The sequence below is a fragment of the Passer montanus genome, unplaced genomic scaffold (assembly GCF_014805655.1).
Source record: "Passer montanus isolate IOZ18808 unplaced genomic scaffold, ASM1480565v1 scaffold1, whole genome shotgun sequence".
Lineage (NCBI taxonomy): Eukaryota > Metazoa > Chordata > Aves > Passeriformes > Passeridae > Passer > Passer montanus.
Window position 1 is genome coordinate 12,746,094 of NW_024356504.1, and position 20,950 is coordinate 12,767,043.

The window sequence follows — 20,950 nt, forward strand, 5'->3', positions numbered from 1 at the left end:
GCACCGCGCTGCGTGCCGTGCCGTGCCGTGCCCCGTGCCGTGCACCGCCCCGCTCCGTGCCATGCCATGCACCATGCCCCGCACCGGCAGCCACCCGCACCGCGCCACGCACCGTGCAGCACCGGAGCGCTCCGCAGACGGGCCGGGGCAGGGCAGCCGGGCGGAGCTGCTGCAGCCGGGGCAGCAGCGCAAGGACAACCCACCCCCCGCTCCCTCCGGCCCGTACCTCGCACCGCCGGAGCAGGAGAGCCGCCCGCCGCCGCCGCCGCCGCGCCGCGCCCCGGGCTGCAGGACGCCGGTGAGCGGCGGCCGCCGCGGGCCGCGCCGGGCCGGGCCGTGTCAGTGCCCCCGGTGCGCGGACACTCACGGCCTGGCCCGTCCTCTCCCTGTCCTGCAGGGGACCTCGTCCTGGACGGCTCCAGCACGCTGACGCTGCTCACCTCCACCCTGCAGCACCTCACGCAGGTCTTCGAACAGCACCTGGGCTCCCGCAACCAGAACCGCGGCTTCGTGGCGCTGCCCTCGCACCCCGCCGAGACAGCCGCCATCCTCCAGGCGCAGTTCCTCTTCGACGTGCTGCAGAAGACCCACTCTCTGAAGGTCCGTGCACAGCGGGGCCGGGGTGCTGCAGGCTCGGCTCCAGGGCAGCCTCCTCGGGCGCCCATTGTCCCCGCCGGACGTGCAGGCTCCGTGGGTCAGAGCGCTCTCCCAGCGCTCCTGCGTGGAGTCATCACTTAGCGCGATAGTCTGTAGCTGCTCACCTAGGGTCAGCCGCGCAACTCAGCAAAAGTTTCTCGGAGTTAAAAACGGGGGTAGCAGGAGTTAATGAAGTTCTGACCTTGGTAAGGTGTTGTCATTGCTGGGGAAATTATTATTTCTTGAAGGGCTTGAGCAATTCAGGCAGTATCTGGCACCTGAGCCCAGCTGAGTGCTCCCGGAGTGATGATTGATGTGCCCAAGGCAGCAGAGCCAGGGAACTTGAGCAGAGGGGTCAGATGCTGTACACGCTCTGAGGCTGCTGCTTACTTCGGCAGCCTGGACAGTGGTTCTGGTTGATCAGTTTCACAGCACGGGATAGTTCTAGTAGCTCATCCTCATTAATTTTAACAATAAAGAGGCTGTAGTAAAGATAAAACTGTAGATCAAGAAATTCTTCAGAGAGGTTTTTGAAAGGTGGCATGTGCAATGATGCTGCACATGATTCTACTCGGCACTGAGACATGCTGGGTGGCTAGTAGAGGTGAAAAGAGCCTGTGAGGGGAAGAAGCATTAACAGCTGTTTTGGATTCTACAGTGGGACTCCAAAGGTATTGCGGCTGAGCACTAAAATCTGTGACATCTTTAAAAACCTGTTTTTCCTGTGAGAGTGGAGCGGTATCAGAATTGTGTTGGGAGGATCTTGTAACAGTGTAGTGAGTGGGGAGATTAGAGTGGAGCCCAGAGTCTGTCTAGAAACATGGGTCTTCTGGCAGGAGGAGGCAGGGAGGGACGCTGCAGTCAGGAGGATGTTGTGGTGAGTGCTCCTGTTCACTAGAAATTGTGCTCTCTCTGCAACAAGCTTCTCAAGAAGGGGAAGCTGCCCATTGATGTCTGGTAATTGGTTTACTTGGAGAAGCTAATAATTTATATCAGCCTGATAGATTTTTAAGACAGTGGAGGGAAAGGAGATGATCAAGACACACAGCAAGAATGGCATCTGAAATAAACTTTGCTAGAGCTGGTCATTATGGCTTGCCAGTGCAAGCTCCCCTTACAAATGCTCTTGTCCAACGTGCAGCATTAGTGCTGGCAGGCAGTGGGCAGTGATTCATTCCTGGCAAGGCTGTAGCCGTGGAAGCAGTGGTGGTGGTGAGGCCTTAGGATGTCTGTTCTGCATCTGATGAGTCACTTCTGAGTGAATGTAACTGGTAGAGATGGTCTTTCTGGTTGTACCTTGGTGTCTACAGTGGAAGTGGTAACTGCTTCATTACTTTCAGTAGCAGCCAGAAATACTGTTTAAGCACTGTCGTTAGAAGGTGGTTTTAATAAGCTGCTTTATGGTACATGGACACAGCCCAACTGCCCTGTGATGAAAGGACCTGTGGCTGTACTGCAGAATACAAAGAGGAGGTTTGCAGGCACCTCAGTCTAACACTAACAGTACCTTGGAGACCAGCTCTGTTTTCCATTGTATCTGCTTGTGATTTGCCTTATTTGGCCTCTTGTGGTAAAATGCTCATGCACACCTCCCACCAGAGTGCTAGTTCTACTCAGCTGCTTGATAAACATACCTCCAGCAGTTAGTTTTGTCTTTAGTAGATTTGCTGGTTGTGGCTGATGAGGAATCCAGCTGTCAGACCTCCCAGTGTTGCTGAAAGTGGTGTAGCCATGAGGGCAGGGGAGATGAAGAGGAGCTCTGTGGGCTGGCAGACCACACTTGCTGACATGCTGTTCTCTGTGACCTCTGTTGTACTATGATCCAGGGAGACAGTGCCACTACCAGCACTGGGAGAGAGCTTTTAAGGGATTACCTGAGCTGGAGGGACAGCCTGTTCAAGGTGCTGCAGTTGGTCCATCAGGAAGGTGGTAATGCAGCATAAATCAAGCTTGACCTGAGACTTTTTTTCTCATTTCTCCAGCTTGTTCATGTTCCAAACTGTGTTTTGCAATCTGCTGTGAAGATCTTCCCTTTCAAGTCCCTCCGGCATCTGGAAGTAAGTGTAGATGGCAAGAGTGGTTTTGAGTCTTGCTGTTTGGATTTTCTTGGCTAGTTCTGTGGTTGCAGAATGCCTCTACTCCTAAAAACTGGGTAGTTTTTTGTGGCTTCCCTGGAAGGCTAAGACTAAACTCCTGCAACACTTGCTTGGGGTAAAACTTGGATCTGCTCTGCCACTGTAATATTTTGATGTATGTTGTTCTTACTTTCTCATCACTGCTGCAGTTGAGGTCTGTCCCTCCACACTGCCTCCGGGGACTGCGGTTTGTCTATTCTCAGCTGGAATCTCTAACCTGCTGCAAATGTATCAGTACACTGGAGGTGAGTGTCTCAGCTCATGGGGTAAATTGCAAGAGAAAGGCTGTCTGGATCTTACAGCTCTTCACACAGGGAAGATGTAGGAGACAGTGTTAGCCCTTTTATTAATTCATTCATGTTGTGTATGGCTTCATGTCCCTTCCCTGTTCTGGGGTCCTGCTGCTGTCTCAGGCAGTGTTGAAGGATTCCCTGCTTGCAAGCACATGTGCTCTGCAATCTTCTCTTCAGATTCTTGAGAATTTCAGGCTCTAGACAACATTTGTGTCAGCTAGGTCTGACAGCTCTGTGTGTCTGGCTGTTTCCACATTCAAGGACTGCAGCTGGTCAAGGTTTATTTCATTGTACCTCAGCAGCTTTTTTAGAGCTTATTGTCAGAGGAAATGCTGTGCCCCAGTGTCTTACCTGCACTGCTGCCCAGCACATTTCTGAGATGTGAAGGCAGGCTCCAGCCATGAAGAGCTGAGTAGCATGGGCTGTGCTGGCCATGGGCCTCTGGGCTTCTCTCTGGGATGTGGAAGCAGATACCTGCTGGAGAACAGGGGCTGACGGTAGGGAGTGCTTTCAGAGCTTTTTTTATCTGCCAGGATACAAATGTGTATATTGCTTTTGTTTGAGGAAGGCTTGAAAATGATTTTGTTAGCATGAATTTTTGTGCTCAGTGTTCTGACCCTAAGAAATCTAACAGATTTAGGTTAACTATTGCCACTTCAGAGTAGGAAACAAAAGAATCTCTCTTCTTTCTAAATATCTGGCCATGGGATTCCCACCACCTCCGAATACTTGAATTAGGGACAAAAGAGTCACTGCCTTTCTAAGCAAAACAAGGTCTGTAAAGCAAAGCATCAGCCACCTTCTAGACTGTTCTCCTGTGTTCATGTACTTTTACTATAACAGCTATAACACCAAGGTACTCTCTTCCTCCTAGGAAATAATTTCAGCCTGCGGTGGAGATCTGAGCTGTGCTCTCCCATGGTTGGAGCTGCAGACTGTGAACTTCAGCTATAACTCAATCACTGCCTTGGATGACTCACTGGTGAGTGGGGCATCCTTCCTGCATGGCTGAGGAGAAGAGAGGAGATAATCACTGCCAAGAGCCAGGCCTTCTGTTACTGATGCTGCTAGGTCTGGGTGGGAGGAAGTGGGCAGTGTTAATTTTTCTGGCCTCTCCCAGCAGGAGAGGCTTTTCATGCTGTTACAGAGACAGTTGTAGGATCTGATCTAGTATCTTTTTGTCCCTCAGCAATTATTGAATGCTCTGAGGGTCTTGGATTTGAGTCACAACAAGATCCAGGATTGTGAGCACTATTTAACGGTGAGTATTGTGCACTGACCAGCAGGGTTTCCTCCTGTGCAGAGGATTCTGCTAAAATTCTGTAATCATTGTCATTACATTCCTACTAGGTGAGGTATGATGAAAGAAATCACAGATGTGGTGTGGCTCAGAATCAGGTCTTGCAGCCTGAAAACTGTTGTCCTGTATGTGCAGTCTGAGTGCCACTGAGGCAGAGAAGGCAGTGTTCCTCACCTCTAAGACAGAGAGTTAGCTCTAGTTGTCACTTGGCAGTCCAGCATGGATGAGTGGTAAATGCACTGATACACACAGTGTGTGTACAGCCCCTCACAGGCTGGGCACTCCACTGTAGCCAAGACTTTGCTGTAATCTGTGCAGCAGGTGAAAATTTTGTAGCCAGGCATGGGGCTGTAGAAGCTTACTGTTCAGTTTGTTCAAACTGCCAGTAGCATTTACTTCCTGCTCCCAGAAACCAGTTACTCTAGAAAAGGAATAGTCCATCACAATGGCATGTGTGTTTCTGGGGAACAGCAGTGAAATCCACGCTTTGCTGGGCTGGACCTGCTTCTTTGAAGGAAAGCTATGAAACAGCTTTTCGTGGAGTTGGTGGGGCTCACAATGTATCATTACCCATCACCTTTACAAAGGTAAGAATGGGTTTATTTTGGTAGTTCACTCCTTTTGCTGAGGCAGGATGTCTAGTCCTTTCCTATGCTCCATTGAAGTTGGTGAGGAAAGAGAAAGGTGCTCCTGGCAAACTCTGTAAAGCAGTCAGATGATGCTGAGTGCCCCTAAACAAATCACTTCCAATGTAAACATTGAACTCTTCCTGCAGCAACAGTCTAAATAAACTCACTTGTTGGTTCACCCTGTTGGGATGAAAATGGTAGAAGCTAGTGGCCTGCCTTGAGTTCAGGGCCAGCCTTTGAGATAAGATCCCAACTGATCCAATGCTGCTCTTCTCTCTGAACAGACCCTTACAGAGCTGGAATACCTCAATCTGGCATACAACTTCCTGTCCAAGGTGCCAAATCTTGGCATCTTCAGCCGATCCAAGCTGGTGACTCTGATTCTGCGCAACAATGAGCTCGACAGCATTAATGGTGAGTCCACAGGGAGAAGCATTCCTGAGTTTGAAGCCTTCCTTCATCCTTGAGAACAAACAGAACTTGAAATCTTGGGCACAACTGTTTTTACTAGGGTTTGGTTTTGGGGGAGGTTCCTAAGTTGTGTCATCTAGCATGCTATTGGCTTCTTGCTTTGTTCACAGGGGTGGAACAGCTTGTGAATCTGCAGCACCTGGATGTGGCCTATAACCTGCTGCTGGAGCATGCCCAGCTGGCACCATTGTCCACTCTGCACTATTTAAAAAAAGTAAGCATAAAGCCTGATGTAGTAAATTAGGGATTTCATGGTCAGGGTGTACAAGATGGAGTTTGTGGTAACCAGAGAGTTTTGAAAGATAAGTTCAACTCTTGAGCATTTAATTTTATTGCAAGAAACTGATGGGGGAGCCTTACACAAACACTTGTGTTTCAGCCTTCATTTTTAGTAACCCTTCCTCAAGCTAACCTTTTTTCATATATTCATCCCCACTTCCTTGCTCATCCTTTCTGATTTTAACATTGTCAAGTTCAGTAAAGATCCTCCCATAATCCTGTTGTGGATTTTTGTGTTCAGAGAAGTCTGAGGCAGCATGGCAGTCATGGTAGTGCTTGTGAAAGAAGATCATAGAATCAAGGAAGTGGTTTTGGTTGGTGGGAACCTCAAAGATTTAGTTCCAGCCCTCCTGCCATGGGCAGGGACACACCTCCCACTAGAGCAGGTTGCTCAAAGCCACATCCAGTCTGGCCTTGAGCACCTCCAGGGATGGGACATCTACAGCTTCTCTGGGTCTGCAAAGGACTGTTCTTTCAACACTTCTCAGAATCAGTACTGAAAAAACTCATAATGATTTAGGTCCTGAGTAGGAGGTACTTTAATCTGCTTCTCTATTTGCTGAACTAATTTCAATAAGCATTTTAAAAGCCTAGTCCTCTCCTGGCTTGATAACTGTTCCACTGCAAGGATGTTTCTTGAAGCAGAGAGAAAGACTGGAGTCTGCAGGCAGGATAGACTGGGGTAGGGAATATTGCTTCTAGTAATCACTTGTCTGTGAAGCATTTTAAAAGCCTAGGCCTCTCCTGGCTTGATATCCACTGCAAGGATATTTCTTGAAGCAGAGAGAAAGACTGGAGCCTGCAGGCAGGATAGACTGGGGTAGGGAATATTGCTTCTAGTAATCACTTGTCTGTTTCCCTCACCCAGCTGCATTTGGAGGGAAACCCAATATGGTTCCATCAAAATCACCGATCTGCAACCCTTGTCCATGTGTCTCCCAGGGCAGCCTTCTCCAATGTGAGTATTAGCCACCTGCCTTCTGCCCCTGCTGTTGAGGGCATAGGGTGTTCTAACACTTGGGGCAAATGAGGGAAAAGAAACTTGCAGATTTATTCCAGCTGTGTAACAGTGGTGATTGTTTTGTGGTTGCTTTTTTTTTTTTTACCTGCAGTAGAGTAGTTTAACCTTAAATTTTTAAGTGATGTGCTGGCTAGCACATGGTTGAATACTGATCTCATGTTTGCAACACCTCAAATCTTAATATGTCTTCACTGTCTACTTCTTCAGTTTTGCTCACTGGTGGAACTTTACTCTGTTAATGCTAGATAGTAATGATGTAGCTGGCTGTGCAAAGAAGGAACTCATAGTCTTTGCCCACCTTACCAAAGTATGTACTACTTTGGCAGCCATGGCCACCTCTTTGTCTCCTTCACTCTGCTCTCAGTCAGGTGTCATTACTGTTCCCTTACACTCCAGTGCTTAGGTCAGTTCTTGGTAACCCGATTTCAAATAAAGAATCCAGCAAAGCCAGTGTTTTGGCAATTTAGCAAAATAAACTTGCTGAGGGCCAAAGGTGTTCCAGAACTGGTCTGCCCTTCATATTAGTGGCAAGTGGCTGGATTCATTGTCTTTAAACTGCATCTTGGACAAAGCTTTCACTGAGCTCAAATTACTGGAAGCTATGTGGAGTCAGGCTAGAAGTAGGATAAAGGCTTTGAGGTGAAAGTGAGTACCTTTCAAAACAATTTGAGTTGTTGTAGAATAATCCATTGTACCTCTTCCGTGAACTGTCTTGGATACGTTTCTGGAAGTTGTAAAGTCTGTAAACAGGAAAACCACAATGGTCCCTTCTGGCCTTACATGCTATTAGGTCAGGTAGCTACAACTAAAGGAGTGGTGGATAGGCAGGAACAGGGCTGTTTCTTTGCAGTTTTTTTGCCAGGGAACCCAACCCTAGGGTGGTCTGAAGGGAAGTAGGAGTCAGCAGAAGTTGTCCTGAGTATGTGCCAGCCAAATGGAATCTGACTGCAAATGGGTCTCTAATTACAGTTCTTCTTGGATGGGGAGCCACTCTCTTCCTCAGACCTAATGGTAAGTATAATTGGTAAGGTCTTACTGGCTTTGGGACTGGGAACTCTGACAGGTTTTTGCATTGTCATGTGTCCTATTAAATCTGTATGGGCTACCTTGACTTTGACACAGATAATTTTGTCTCGGTTCATGCTGATTCCTAATAATTACTGGAACTGGCCAGTATAATCTATTCTGGCTTATATAGCCTTGCAGGACTTGGAGCCTTGCCTGTTTCCTCTTCAGGTACTGTATGGTACTTGACATTTGAGCTATGTGTCAGCAAATTAGTTATCAGTTTCCCATCTGCTATTTTTAAGAAAGGCAGAGATTGAGGTAAATGAGAGTGGTTGTGATAAACAATCCAATCAGCCAGGCAGGGTCTGTTGTCAGTGCTTTGACTGAGATGGTGAAAGGTTGGGGGAGGAGTAGGAAAGCTGTCAGCCTGAGTTCTGGCTCGGTTACCTTGTCTGCCCTTTGCACTCAGTCTAGAAATACTCTGTTTTTCTTGCTTTAGCACCTTCCAAGACTTGTGCAAAGTGTGTCCCAGTCCATCCACACTTCTACCTCAGAGAAGACTGCACTGGACCGCAGTGCACTGGAGAGCTCCTGTGCTGCAGACTTCAGCGACAGCCAGTCCCCATCAGAGAATGTGGCTGTCAGGGTCCCTCGAAAGAAAAGCAAGGTCTGGGACTGACAAAGCTTCTTAGCCATGTAGCTGGCATGTTGGGTGAAGGGGATGCCTTGATGTGAAAGCCTCTTGCAGTGAGATGTGGTCTGGTACTGACTGTGTGGTTAGTGAGCCTCTCCACTGCTGTGTGTTAGGAGGGGGCTTTAATATTAATCTTCATGTACCCTCACAAGTGTTTCAGGGTGTGTCCCTACACTGTAACAGCTATAAACCCTTCAGCTTGGCAGAGCTCCTCATCAGGTGCTGTTTTCATTGTTCTAGTTCCTCACAACTACTTTTGTCCTGTTTTTTTCCAGGGAAAAGTCAAAGTGCGCAGAGCAAGTATTTCGGAGCCAAGTGACACAGAACACGAGCCCCAGGCATTACCCCTCTCTGCTGGTGAGGCTTGTCATCTTCCTTAATAACATAGCAGCTAAACTGCCCACAGTGAGAGTGCTCTGGCCTGGTCACTACCTTCATACTTCCCAAGTTTTCTCTTTGCAGGTCTGGTCCTAGAGCATCAGAAGGAGATGAAGCGCTTGGCCAGCTTCAGAGATCGCTTTGGTGCTGACTGGCTGCAGTACAAGAGACACCTGGAGGAGCATGACCAAGCACCCGTGCTGTCCCGCAGCCGTTCTGCAGATGAGATCACGGGCAGACCTGCTGCAGTGGACTTGCAGAGCGAGAGCTCTGACCCAGAGCAAGGAAAGCCCCAAGTATCCCAGGAAGAAGGATCCTCTCCTCCTTTGGATGACACTGCAAAGGAGGAAGAGCCTGAAGTACAGCTGGATGAGCCTATGGAAGGAGAACAGAGAGGAGAAGAGGAGGCAGATGAGCTAATGCTTGGAGAGGAAGAAGAGGAGAAGGTAGAAGGTAAACAGGTCCTTTCATTGCTGTTTTTAAGGGCTTGGATGACAACAAAATAGATTAATCAAATGTGATTTGTCTCTGAAGCTGTATCCTGGTGCTCAGTATTGTGGGAATGCTAAGAACCTAGGTCCAGCAGGACTGAAAGCTGCATGTACTGACCTGTATTGTGTCTTGTTTGGCAGTGGACCTGTGCCAGCCAGTGCTGGTGAGCCAAATAGAAGGAGATGGGGACCCAGAGCCAGACTGGATCTTCCTGCGAATCACAGCTAAGCATGTGATTGAGGTGGAGCTGAAGGCTGCCAGAGTCCTCCACAGGCTGGAGCTGAAATGCCTGAAGAATGTGGAGACCTCTGAGTTGACCTGGAAGAGGATGGTGAGTTACACTTCTCTGTGAACCTTTGTCTGTGGACAAAGGCTTACTCCGTGTGTATGGCAGCATTCTGGATTTGGGCTCCTGTTGAAAATCCTGCAGGTCTTTTCCTAGTATCTGTATTGCTTAGACTACCTGCTGTAATGCAGCAGAAGCCAGCATCAAATCTGTTCCATAGCTGGAATTTAAAGACAATGGCCGGACTTGTTCCGGTGTGGAGGAATGAGAGACTTCTCAAAAGGAACTTAAATGAAATGGAGATCTCCTTCCCAGTCATTTCTCACTGGGATATCACCCTGGCCTTGGAGGACCCTTTGTGGATTGCTTTGTTTCTAGAGCAGCACAGAATCTAGTCTGGCAGCTCAGTGGGCAGTGTGCCATCTGCTCTAGGTGCACACTTCAGCATTACCAGCCCTGTTTGGCTTTTGTGGTTGTTTAGAAAGGGAGTCTGGAAATCCCTTTCTCCATGTGGTAAGATTTTAACATTCAGTCTGTGTACAGACATGTACTGTTTTCTCTAAAAGCTCCAACTCATTTTTAAACCTTGCCCCTGTGCCTTTTTGAATGTTTGTGGTTTGATGTTCTTCTGAAATACCTTCATGAAAAAGGTGTTTTGTTTGAAATGCTTTGTTCTAGGCCTTGAGAGTTACTGTTGTAAGTTTCAAGCGCTCATGCAATTTTTCAAGCACTCAACACAAGTCTTGTCAGCACTTACTAGCTTTATATTTGTTTATTTATTTCTGCCCATTTTACCAGACTCCCAAATGCCAGCAGCTGTGGAGGGATGCTTAGAACGCACTAAATTAAGTGCTTGTATGGCCATGTTTCAGACTTTTGCAAACAAATGTAGTCTGTGAAAGCTTCTCCCTCATGCTAGAAAGGGTGTTTTCTGTCTCCTGCAGGACCTGGAGCGGGTTTTCCCTGTCCTCACCTTGCACTTCAGCTACATCCGCAAGGACCGGCAGAAGCGCAGATACGTGGTGCTTGACGACTGCCCGGAGCAGTGTCTGCAGGTGGGGGAGCCTTGGGGAGCCAGCAGTGTTGCTGCAAGACCCTGAATTCTTCCAGCCAGCATAGGGCTGCTGTTCTCAGAGCATGTGAGCACCTGCTGCCTGGGTCTGGCTTGTAGGGATTTCTTCTTTTGCACAAATGACCCGTGCAAGGCCCTGTGAGCATGGCCATGGGCAGTGGAGCTCCTGTGGCATAAATGGTGCTCTCAGGAGAGAGTCTTGCAGTTTTCTCCCTCTTGGGATGAAAAGGCTGTAGTCAAGCTAGTGATCATTACTTGTGCACGTGCAATGTAATATTTTGTGAGTGCTGAGTGATGTGCTGGCCTGTGCTTGGTCCTCTGGACAGTGAATGTCAGTGCTATGTCCACACAGCTGCTCTAGGGACTCTGGTCTCTAATTCAATCATTTCTCTCAAGATACCATTTAAGTACATTTGAACAAGTTGTTAGAGACAAGACACAAATAGATGGGACCTTTGAGACCAGAGGTCCAGAGGGAGCCTGTCAGTATGTAGCTATCAGGCACAGACCTGCAAAACCAGTTTGTTTTGGTCTTCTGCAGTGAAGCTCCATGCCCTTGGCAAGTCTTGCACAGCTGGGAAACGTTCTTGCACCCCTCACCCTCTGAAATGCAATAGTGAGGCATGTGAAAAGTCTTGCTGGTGTCAGAAGCTTGATTTTATTAGGACAATCATAGCTACCTGACAGTATCCTTTTCTCTGTGGTGCTGTTTATAGTGTATCCTTGAAGTGTTGTCCCCAGCTGTTGAGGAGAATCGGCGAAATCAGGACCAACAGAAGGGATCCATGAAGCTCCAGTGCCTGAAATGCAAGCAGGAGTTTTCACAGTCCCTGCCCTACTGGCGTCAAGGTTCCTATTCTTCAGAGCTTGGAGACACCAAAATCCTGGAGACTCTAGTTGCCTCAGATCAAGGTAGGCAGTAGTGCCCAGAAGAAGGATGTTTGCTAATTAATGCCCAGGCAGAATTCCATGGTGGTAGCTGTGGTGCAGAGCATGGAATGTATAGGAGATGTGTTGTCTGTACTGGAATTTAAAACCTATTGTGGGATGAACTCTCACTTGGCCTACTTGGACTGGGAAAAGCCTGTCTTGTTTCCTAGCAGGAATAAACCACTGGTTTAAGGTTAAGTAAACAGCACTCCTGTTCTGGATGGCCTGGGGGAACACAAGGGTGCTGGAAACTGAGGTCTGGGAGAGGACTTAAAGGTCATGTAGTCAGTTCTGCCACAGAGACTTTGTTCTAAGGAGCTTTTGCTAATGGAAGCTTCCAGGGAATCTGCATCAGTATTTCAGGTAAAACTTTGGCTGTTAGACATGAGAAAAACAACCAGAAACTCTAATCTAAGTCTTCCTGTCTGTGATCTTAAGCCCACTCTTGCTGCCAGTTTGGAGGAGCAATTTATTTCTTTCTTTGTACTTGAGGGCCATTGTTCTCCCCTGGCAACTTTTCCTGGTTTCTGTCCTCTAGACTAAATAAGCTCAATTCTCTAGATAATGTACTTGTCAGTCATATCTCATACATTCAGTTTCTTGCTGGTCTTTGTACTTTTTTCCATTTGTCCACATTTTTCTTTGGCTGTTTAAAACTAGACATGGTATTTCAGCTGAGATGTGGCTAGTCCTGTGTAGGCATCTTGTGATTGCTGTGTTTTTCAAAGCTCAGTTTATTCTAAGTGGGGAGTGCTGTAGCTGAGAAGATGCTGTTTGACAAAGTATGCTGGGATTGAAGTACTGCAGTGAGCACAGAAGTGCTGTCCTGGCTGCAGCACTTTTCTCCGCCCCAGGATACTTTCTTCTTCTTGCCAGAGTAATGGGAATCCTGTGATCCAGCTGGGAGTCTGTTCTGGTATGGGTGAAGGGAGGAAGAGGAATCAGTGTCAGAAGGGATGAGGGCAGCTGGGGAAGGGACACAGCATGCTGGGGATGGAGGTGGCTAAGGAAGATTGGGTGGACTGGTCATGAGCTTGGGCTTCTGAGGCTATGTGAGCACTTGCAGGTGTGAAGTGGAGGAAAGTCATGAGACAAAGCCCTGACACAGTTTCAGTTGCAACCACAGCACACACTGAGCACCCTAAATCTGAGCAGAACTATTTCATGTGGCACTGATCCAGAATTTCTGGTTGATTTGTGAGGGGAGGTATGTAGGATATGCTTCTGAACAAGTTGCTCAACAAGCTGCTCAAGTCAGACTGTAACTATTCTCTACTTTGAAAAGGGAGAGTTCATGGTTTGCAGAGGGGGCAGGGGGAAGTAAAATCTTGCTGGGGAGAGCTGTTGTGGCTTTTCTTTATACCTGACAAAATCTTTCACAGGTCCTGCAGCAGCTGGTGAGCCCATAGCCTGTCCCAGTTGTTCCAGTGACCATGTGGTCATTCTGCCTTCAGAGGAGTGCTCCAGCACACCTCTGCCACCTGGTGCCGACAGCACGAGTGAGGACCTGTCAGACTCTGTGCTGGAGGGAGGCAGCCAGCAGGAGGGCCCAGAGGAAACATCTGTCCTGGCCAGTGAGAGCGGGAAGTTCTACATCGGTGGGGAGGACAGCTCGGAGATAGACACCAGCAACAGCACCAGGAGCCCGGAGCTGAGCGCTGAGCCTGAGCCTGGCAGCACTCCTCACCCCACCTGCCATGGCTCAGAGGGCAGCTCTGGGAAGGAGCAGGGCCTGAAGAGCCAGAACTTGTCCCTCAGCCACGCAGACACCAGCGGGGGCAGCCTGGTGGGAAGCTGCCGCTCCAGCGCTTCTCGGGGGCCCACGCCTTCCCCGCTCTCTGTGAACTCTGAGGCTGAGGAAACATGGAATCTCAGTCCTTGTGAGTATGAGGAAACTGTGCAGGGTTTGGGGTGTTGACAGCTTGTTGCTGGTTTTATCACTGGTGCTTGCAAGGTACACTTCCTCCCTTTAAATAGGGTAGGGGGACATCAAGTATGATCAGCCATAAACATGGTTCTTATGAGCAGAGATTTTCATTCTCCTCTCTGTTAAATCCTCATGCCTGAAGGTAGGAAAAGTGAGTCAGCTCCTAATATCTATTATTGCTTAGACTCTGAGTAATCGGGTCTTGTTCTGGAAGCGCATTGCTCACTTATGGACACACTGGGTTCCTGTGGCATCTGTGAGCTGCCAGCTGGAGCATTACCTTTGGAGATTAGTGTGCATTATTCCTCTCTATTTATTCTTTGGCTTCAGTGCAGTGTGAGGCTAGTGTGCTAGTAGGAGGCTCTGGTTTGTGGGTCTACAGTTGCTTGTGCTTTCTCACTTTTTTTGTGAGTTTCAGATGACAAAACCTGTTCAAGAGACTGCATGCTGGCTGTGTGAAAGCTGTGATGCAAGACAGGAGGTCCACAAATTATTTTTCTGAAGGACCTTGGATTTCTGATGTAGCAGACTGCCTTTGCCTGGGTATCAGCTTGTGATTTACAGAATAACAAGTTAAAAAGGAGCTATGGAGGTTATCTGGTCTAGCCCAGCAAGTGACTCTACTGCAGCTGAGTGTAGTTCTGATTTACAGCCTGTTGCTTTCTTGATCTATAGAGGTCTGCCCCGGTCCTTACAGACTGCTGTGCCTCAGAAGAGGAGTCAGTATAGAATCATGGCTTTAAGGTTGCTATGTTCAGTCTTGTACAGTTGAAGTATGAGAAATAAAGCCATCTCTTTTCTGGGGTCAAATTGTGAGGTCCCAATTTAAAATTGAGCCTATGGAAAGTTCCTGGTGAGGAGTGGTTGATTAGTGTAGTGTTTCTGGTGGAGAGCAGGCTCTGCTGGAAAGTGTGAACTCTTGGGCAGTACTGTGGCTGTTGTATAAATTTTTTGGTTATGCAATTTCATGACAAACCTAATTATACTCTTTAGCAGTTTTATTGGTGTCTTCCTCAGGCTCCTTTAACCTTGCCAAGATCAAAGTCAGTTAAAAAGTTGACCTGAGCTGACACCAGCTGAAATAAGAAATATCTTTCTGGCTTTGTGATAAAGAATTGTCCTCCTGCCAAATCCAGCAGAAAAGCAGTGTCCTTCTGTGACTAAACAGCCAAGAACAGTTTGACTCTGCCTTAGACCAAAGCTTTCTATATCTGAAAAAAAACAAGTGTTGGAGCAATGAATTCCTCTTTTATCTCCACATGGAGACTGTGGCCTGTAAAGCCCACAGGTTTGGCCCTTTGTCTTGAGGAGAGACTGGATGGAAGCAGGTGTGCAGAGGGGGTGACACTGCTGCCCTGGTGCCTGTCTGCATGCTCGGGCAGCCCTGGGCAGTGGTCAGTGTCATTGGTGCCCTTTGCTCTCCTCAGCTGTAAACAGCGTCCTGAACACGAGGGACTTCCGGTCAGTGGACCATCGCCTGAAGCTGTACCTGGACATGGAAGTTTTTGAGGAGAACGCTGAGGAGTTCCAGTGCTTCCTCAAGGTGAGCTCCCACAGCACCACTCCTACAACTCTTCTGCTGTCCCTCTTGCCACCCTGCCAGTTCTGCACTGAGGTGGCATCTCAGAGACTGTGGGGTGTGAAGGGAGCTGAAGTGTCTTTAAGTCTGGCCTTTCTGTGGATGAGCTGTCAAGGGGCAGGCCAGAGCTGTCACCCACCCTCTGTGTGCTCTAGGTGGTCATGGTGAAGTTTGGCCGGCCAGGAGAGTTCCTCTCAATCCTGGTTGCTTCTGACCTCAAGATCTATGTGCTGGAAGTCACTGGAGCTATCAGGTGAGGACCCTGCAGCAAGTCTGAGTGCTGGGTAGTGCCAGCGTGTGCTATCCCTGCTGTCCTTACTCTGGAGGGGTGGTGACATGCACAGGCTTTTCTGGCAAACCCCCTGCTGCAGTCTGATGTGGGAGAGGAGATGGGGCAGCCTGCTGCAGCTGAGGGCTGTGCTCTGTGATTAGGGGACAACCTGCAGAGTGGCTGAAGAAGAATGACTCTCACTACCTGTCTGATATTTCTCATCTGGAAGTGGGACTCTGCCACCAGACCTTGCGAATGGAGTTTGAGAACCCAAAAACTTCCTACAATCTGCTGATCCGGAACCAAAGCTGCTGTGACCAGTTCCTGCAGACCCTGACAGGTAAGAGTAGAGCTGTAGGGGTGTGGGGGAGAGGATTTGAAAGATTTGTTCTTGGGGAACTATCAGGACAGCTATTGTTGGATATAGGTTGGAAATAAACTTCTTGACAGGTCAGAAAAAGAGCTGGGAGAGAATCTCACTGCCATCATAACTTGCAACACCTCTCTGAACAGCAGAGAAGTGTCCTGGACTGTTACATACTGCCCTTGGGTTTGCAGTAAAAGACATCTGCCTTCTCCCCCTCTTTAGATCTCATGCAAGAACTGCCTGCTAAGCACAGGAGTAAAGTGAAGGAAATCCCCACTGTGGAAATGAATCCCCAACACTGGCTATGGTAAGAGCCTGTGAGAGGTTTGGATTTCAGGTAGAAAGGGATGTCTGCTTGTCCAGCAGACCCTGGGAAGCATGGTGCTGGAAACAGGGTGGTACAGAAGGAGGCACTACTGGAGTTGCAGCCAGGCCTGTGTTAGTGGTTTAAGGCAGCTGTCTCAAGTGCCTGCTGCACAGAGGGTGAACAGGCAAAGGGCTGCCTGGGCTGAGCCAGGTGGGCAACTTCAGCTCTTCTGGAGGAGCCAGGGTATAACGGAGGGAGAAAAAGTGGGAGGCATAGGCAGCCTTCTTACTTGGAAGAAACATTTGGCTCCTGGCTGGCAAGGTGGTGGTCAGAGGACCAGGAGAAGGAGGACTTTGCATTATCTGGAGGAGATATGGGTCCTTCCCTTCCCCAAGAGGACTGGGAACAACAGCTAGTTCATAGCAAACCTAGACTGGAAACAGAGTGCTTCCTTATCAGCTCATTGTTATATCTCCTCCAGGCCTCTGCTGGACTCCAAGACCACGGATTGTGCAGCTGCAGATAACACCTGTTTCTTCTACCTGCTGGCATACCTGATCCAAGGTACAGGAGATCTCAGTAGCCAGATGTCCTACACATTGTGCTGTCTGCTTACATGCTTGTGATTTTAGTGTACAGTCTGGGGAAAATAGCTGTGCCCCCTTTTTCTAGCAGTGAAATGGGGGCACATTCTAGTGTTGGGTTGTGTAGAATAGCAGCATACTTCTGAACATCCAGCAAATCTCCCAGTCCTTTTCTACATGGAAGTCTAGGCTCTAGGGAGCAGCTGGTCTCGCACACCAGTTTTGGTGACAGCTTGAGAAGCTAGAGATTATCTGAGAGCTGGATCATTGCCCTGATCTGAGGGAAAGATAAGGAGTCATAAAACAGATGGTTTGTGTGAGTTGCTGAAAGCCTTCTTCATTTGGGAAAACAGAAGTAAGGTGTCCGTAACCTGAGATGATAGTACAGGAGGAGCCTGCTGGAACCCTTCAAATTTTGTTCCAGGCCTTGCTGAGGGACAGACTTGTTAAACTTGGGGTTTGAGTCTTCAGTGAACAATTCCAGTGTTATCATAGCTTGCGACACTGAAAAAAAGCAACCTAGCTCTTAATCACATTCTGACCAATTTGCTAAGCTTTTCCACCCCTGGTCACCACTGACCATTGGGGAGGCATGAGAGTGTGAGGATCAGAAGGAATCTGTGGGAAGTGTGTTCATGGCTATCCTCAAGCTGAACAAATAGTATGTGAGAGGGAGAATTACAGTGCATCTTTCTTACGCTAGAGTTTTCTCTTTTAGAATATGGTTCCCAAAACTGGACACAGTTCCAGCTGAGATCTTATTACCAAGTAGAGAGGATTAATTAAACATCCCCTTTTTGATAGTCCTACTAATTCCCAAGAGTGAGATGTGATGAGAAAAGCAACATACTGCTGCATCAGCTTGTGATCCCCTGTGACCTCAGCCAGTTTTGCTAATGGTTTCTATTACTGTGCATCTAACTTATTCCCAAATTCTAGTGCTTTTAATTTGCATCCACTGAAATAGCTGGATTATATTTATGATGCCTAAAGTTTATCAAAACTACTTTACTTCCTGTCATATTTATGATGCATCCCAGCTTGGTATTAAACTTTATGTGTGTGCTCTCTGTTCCACCCATCAGATATCTGCAGCCAGAAAAATTCAGGCCAAAAAAGGCAGGCTTTGAGCTGCAGTTGTCAGATTTTAACTAAGGAGTAGTAAAATGTTGTTTAAGAGGTCAAAGGACTCTAGTGACTCTTCCTGCCTCACTTGAGGGCATGGGCTGGACAAGCCTTGCTGTGCAGTGGTCTTTCGTGTGCATACTCCTGCAACAAGCTTGGATAAGCTCGTCAAGCCCAGACACTTTTCAGTACCCTGGTCCCCTCTTCAGCCAGGAAACTGGATAAACTCATTCACCCAAGTTACTGCTGCTGTAAAGGATTTCCCTAGGGGAGGAATGGAGAGCAAAGGTTCTGTGGTGACTCAGGCTCTCAGCAAAGCCTTTCTTATTCCCTCATATCCTTTTAGGGGCATCTGCTTTTCCTGTGACCCTGCTGAGTACCCGAAGCATGCTATTTCTGCTGGAGGAGAATCACCAGTGGCAGGTGCAGCCCTGCTTGGATGAAGACCATGAGGCAGAAATGCCTCCTAGGAGCACCATCCAGTTGAAGGAGAAGCAGCCAATCACCAGTATTAGCAACATCATAACCTATCGCCTCTGCCCTTGTGACATCAAGCTGATGCTTTACGATGAGGTAAGCAGGAGGTGCTCATGGGGTCAGGGTGCTGGGGGCTGACTGTGCCCAAATCCTGTTCCTGCAAGTGTCTTGGGGCTCTCATCTCCCATCCTAACCTAGGGCCTTGTACCACAGAGCCAGGGGAGCTCAGTGGAAAGTCATGCAAGGGACCCTCAACTGCTGGCAGCAGAGGGATGAGGAGGTCACAGAGGAATTAGGAGGAGCTGGCAGCTGTGCTGGGGGATGGTGGCTCAGGGCTGATTGGTGCCTCTCAGGCCAGTCTGCTCATTCACCTCCCTACCCTTCCTCCCTGCCAGGTACTGAAGCTAGAGAGCACTTGGCACATCCGCACGGAGTGCCCTGAGCTCCTGGCAGAGCTGGTGGAGTGGATCCGTGGGCCCTGGGAGGAGATGTTCTCCATCGAGCTCCGGAAGACTCTGTATGAGGCACTGGAGTGAGCCTGGTGGCTGGAGCAGGCAGGACTTGCAGTCAAGTGCTGCTGTGCCAGCAGTGGTGCTCAAGAGTCTCCCACTCCCATCTGACCTTGCTGTCCTGTGGCCTCTGCTTTCCACTCTGCTCTTGCCCCTGGCCCCTTCTGGTGAGCAAGAGGGGAGCACATGATGGTTCAGACTGCACAGTCATTTATTTGCACTGGACTGGCCACCAAAGGAGAAGGTGGAGAGTGTTCCTTGTAATAGTGTGTAAGCTACCCAAAGGCACGCAGGTGCCATTTCTGGCAGATGCATTTGCTGCCTTCTTAGCTGTTTCAGAACAGCTATCATATGCTGATGATTTTTTTTCCTCTCCCTCCTTCTTGTCCATGGTTTTCCTAAAGCTACCTGCTTCAAACTGGAGCCTGATTGCACTAGGGGATGAAGCATGTTGTACACAACCCCACAGAGAGCCCTTGCCTCTCTGCCTGATGGGGCATGGCTCAGTCTGCTGCTGTAGTCTTTCACTGTCACTGGGAGGAAGGAGCCTCGAGGTTCTCAGCACAGAAATGTGTTGCTCATTGCTTAGGGGTCAGGACCTTGATGGGCACCAGCAAGTATAAGCAAGGCTTAGGCTTTTTCTGAGCAGTCCAAAAGCAAGAGTCTATTTTAACATGAGTTTTACTATTTTCTATTGTAATAAAAGCTTATATTTATTGAATTGTCATGTTTTCCTTGTTTCATTCTTTTGCAGTGCTGTAATGTCTTTCTAAGGGCTTCCATACTAGCTTTGCTGCTGCCTCAAGGGTTCTCTAACATCTCACTGGATTCAGGCCATTTTCCCTGTCCTGTTCAGGGTGGGTGTGAATGGGCTACTAGGCTAATCTTCTCCACCTTCCTGGCTTCCAAGGAACAACAAAGGAACAATTTTAAACTGGATTAGACTGACACCAGATACAGGTTGTGGTGTTCTTTGGCTGTTGCCCTCAGGTGGGCATCCTGGGGCCTTTCAGCCCCAGCACGCTGCTTACTGGCTGCACAGGCCCTCAGAGGCTTGCCAGTCTCAGGAGCTGTTGTTGGTGTGGCTGTGGAGGTGGGTGTGCCTACCTCTAGGTTCTTCCCTAAACAGAGCTTTACCTTATCTCAGCTTCTCCTACAGAGGCTCCTATGTGGCTCAAAAACTGCTGCTGCCTGGCCAGGGCTTCATGAAGAGCAAAGATAGAACTGTGTGTGATGTTTTGATGCTGTTGAAGCTCCCTGTGGGGGTGGGCAGAAATGGACCTGTTACGTTAGGTGCTGATGGGTGGGATCTGATACCCTAAGTCGGGACCTTCACTGATGGTAGCTTTTCCCAGAACAGCATCTCTGTTTTCCTATGAGTGCTCAGTCTGCCACTTCAGGGCAAGTTTCCTGACTGTTCAATCCTTAGTGACAAACCTGTATTTTATGTCAATGTGATCTTGATTTTTATAAAGATGTGCATTTGACATTCGGTGACCCGATGCCTGTTGTCTTTGGATATTGATCATGGCAGCTATTCACAGTAGTCTCTATGACATTTAAACTTTCCACATGTCCAAAGTTGGTGTCTATGGCTTCAGTTTCTGTCATAGAGAAAACAGCAGGGACTTGGCCCCACTGCATCCTGCTGGTTCTCTGAAAATATGCAATAAAGTTTCCCTTCCTGCTCAAACCCACCTATGCCATCCTTATATTCTTAGGAGAGCAGGAAGTTCAGTTTCCATCCTGGTTCTGAAGGCCATTCTTTCTTGGGGTCACTGTACTATTGGATGTTCTTCTGTCACTTCCAGAGCCAGTTGAGTTGCTGAAGGCCCACAGTGGCTGATATTTTTATCTAGCCTTCTATAAACTTGATAAGATCTGTACTGTCTGGAGGCAGATGTCCCAGTTCATCCCACTTTCCCCTCCTCTTCCTCAGTCGGCATCCAGCTGCTGCTCTCTGTTCCTTTGGGGATCTCAGATCTTAAGTGGGACTGAGCTCAGTCCCCAACTTTGTTTGGGGGAAGGACTCTAAGGGAGCTGAGCCAGTAAACATCAGTAGGGTTTTATGTCTTCATCTCACCATTTAAGGAGCTTGTGTAATTTCTGCCTTCACCTTCTATAGTTGCATTTTTCACAAAGGGCAAGAGTCAAATTTGGAGTTACTGGACCAGCTCATT

The 20,950-nt window shown here is 48.4% G+C and overlaps 2 protein-coding genes across 3 annotated transcripts in view; one reads left to right on the top strand and one right to left on the bottom strand.

The window, feature by feature from the left end:
• SLC4A3 (solute carrier family 4 member 3) overlaps nucleotides 1–286 on the bottom strand; it is a 33,910-nt gene extending 33,624 nt beyond the window's left edge. For both annotated transcript variants that reach the window (XM_039712660.1, XM_039712566.1), the window contains exon 1: nucleotides 227–286. The gene's annotated coding sequence lies outside the window, so the exon portion shown is untranslated. The remainder of the gene's footprint in view (nucleotides 1–226) is intronic.
• Nucleotides 74–19,491, top strand: LOC120498506 (serine/threonine kinase 11 interacting protein). The gene is made up of 25 exons (XM_039701366.1): nucleotides 74–188; nucleotides 245–298; nucleotides 398–600; nucleotides 2,619–2,693; nucleotides 2,921–3,016; nucleotides 3,939–4,046; nucleotides 4,254–4,325; nucleotides 5,278–5,407; nucleotides 5,575–5,678; nucleotides 6,612–6,701; nucleotides 7,734–7,775; nucleotides 8,272–8,439; nucleotides 8,742–8,823; nucleotides 8,929–9,297; nucleotides 9,477–9,667; nucleotides 10,567–10,677; nucleotides 11,411–11,606; nucleotides 13,007–13,504; nucleotides 14,979–15,094; nucleotides 15,286–15,383; nucleotides 15,563–15,741; nucleotides 15,991–16,075; nucleotides 16,557–16,639; nucleotides 18,131–18,357; nucleotides 18,657–19,491. The coding sequence occupies exons 1-25, from the start codon at nucleotides 74–76 to the stop codon at nucleotides 18,795–18,797; spliced, it is 3,633 nt and encodes a 1,210-aa protein (XP_039557300.1). The 3' UTR covers nucleotides 18,798–19,491.
• Nucleotides 19,492–20,950: the final 1,459 nt, after the last annotated feature.

Bases quoted from the DNA above. Each gene is read 5' to 3' on its own strand.
- LOC120498506 (XM_039701366.1), top strand. From the start codon at position 74: ATGCCCCGCACCGGCAGCCACCCGCACCGCGCCACGCACCGTGCAGCA. The intron at 4,326-5,277 runs GTGAGTATTGTG...CTCTCTGAACAG, and splicing joins ATTGTGAGCACTATTTAACG to ACCCTTACAGAGCTGGAATA. The intron at 8,824-8,928 runs GTGAGGCTTGTC...TTCTCTTTGCAG, and splicing joins GGCATTACCCCTCTCTGCTG to GTCTGGTCCTAGAGCATCAG.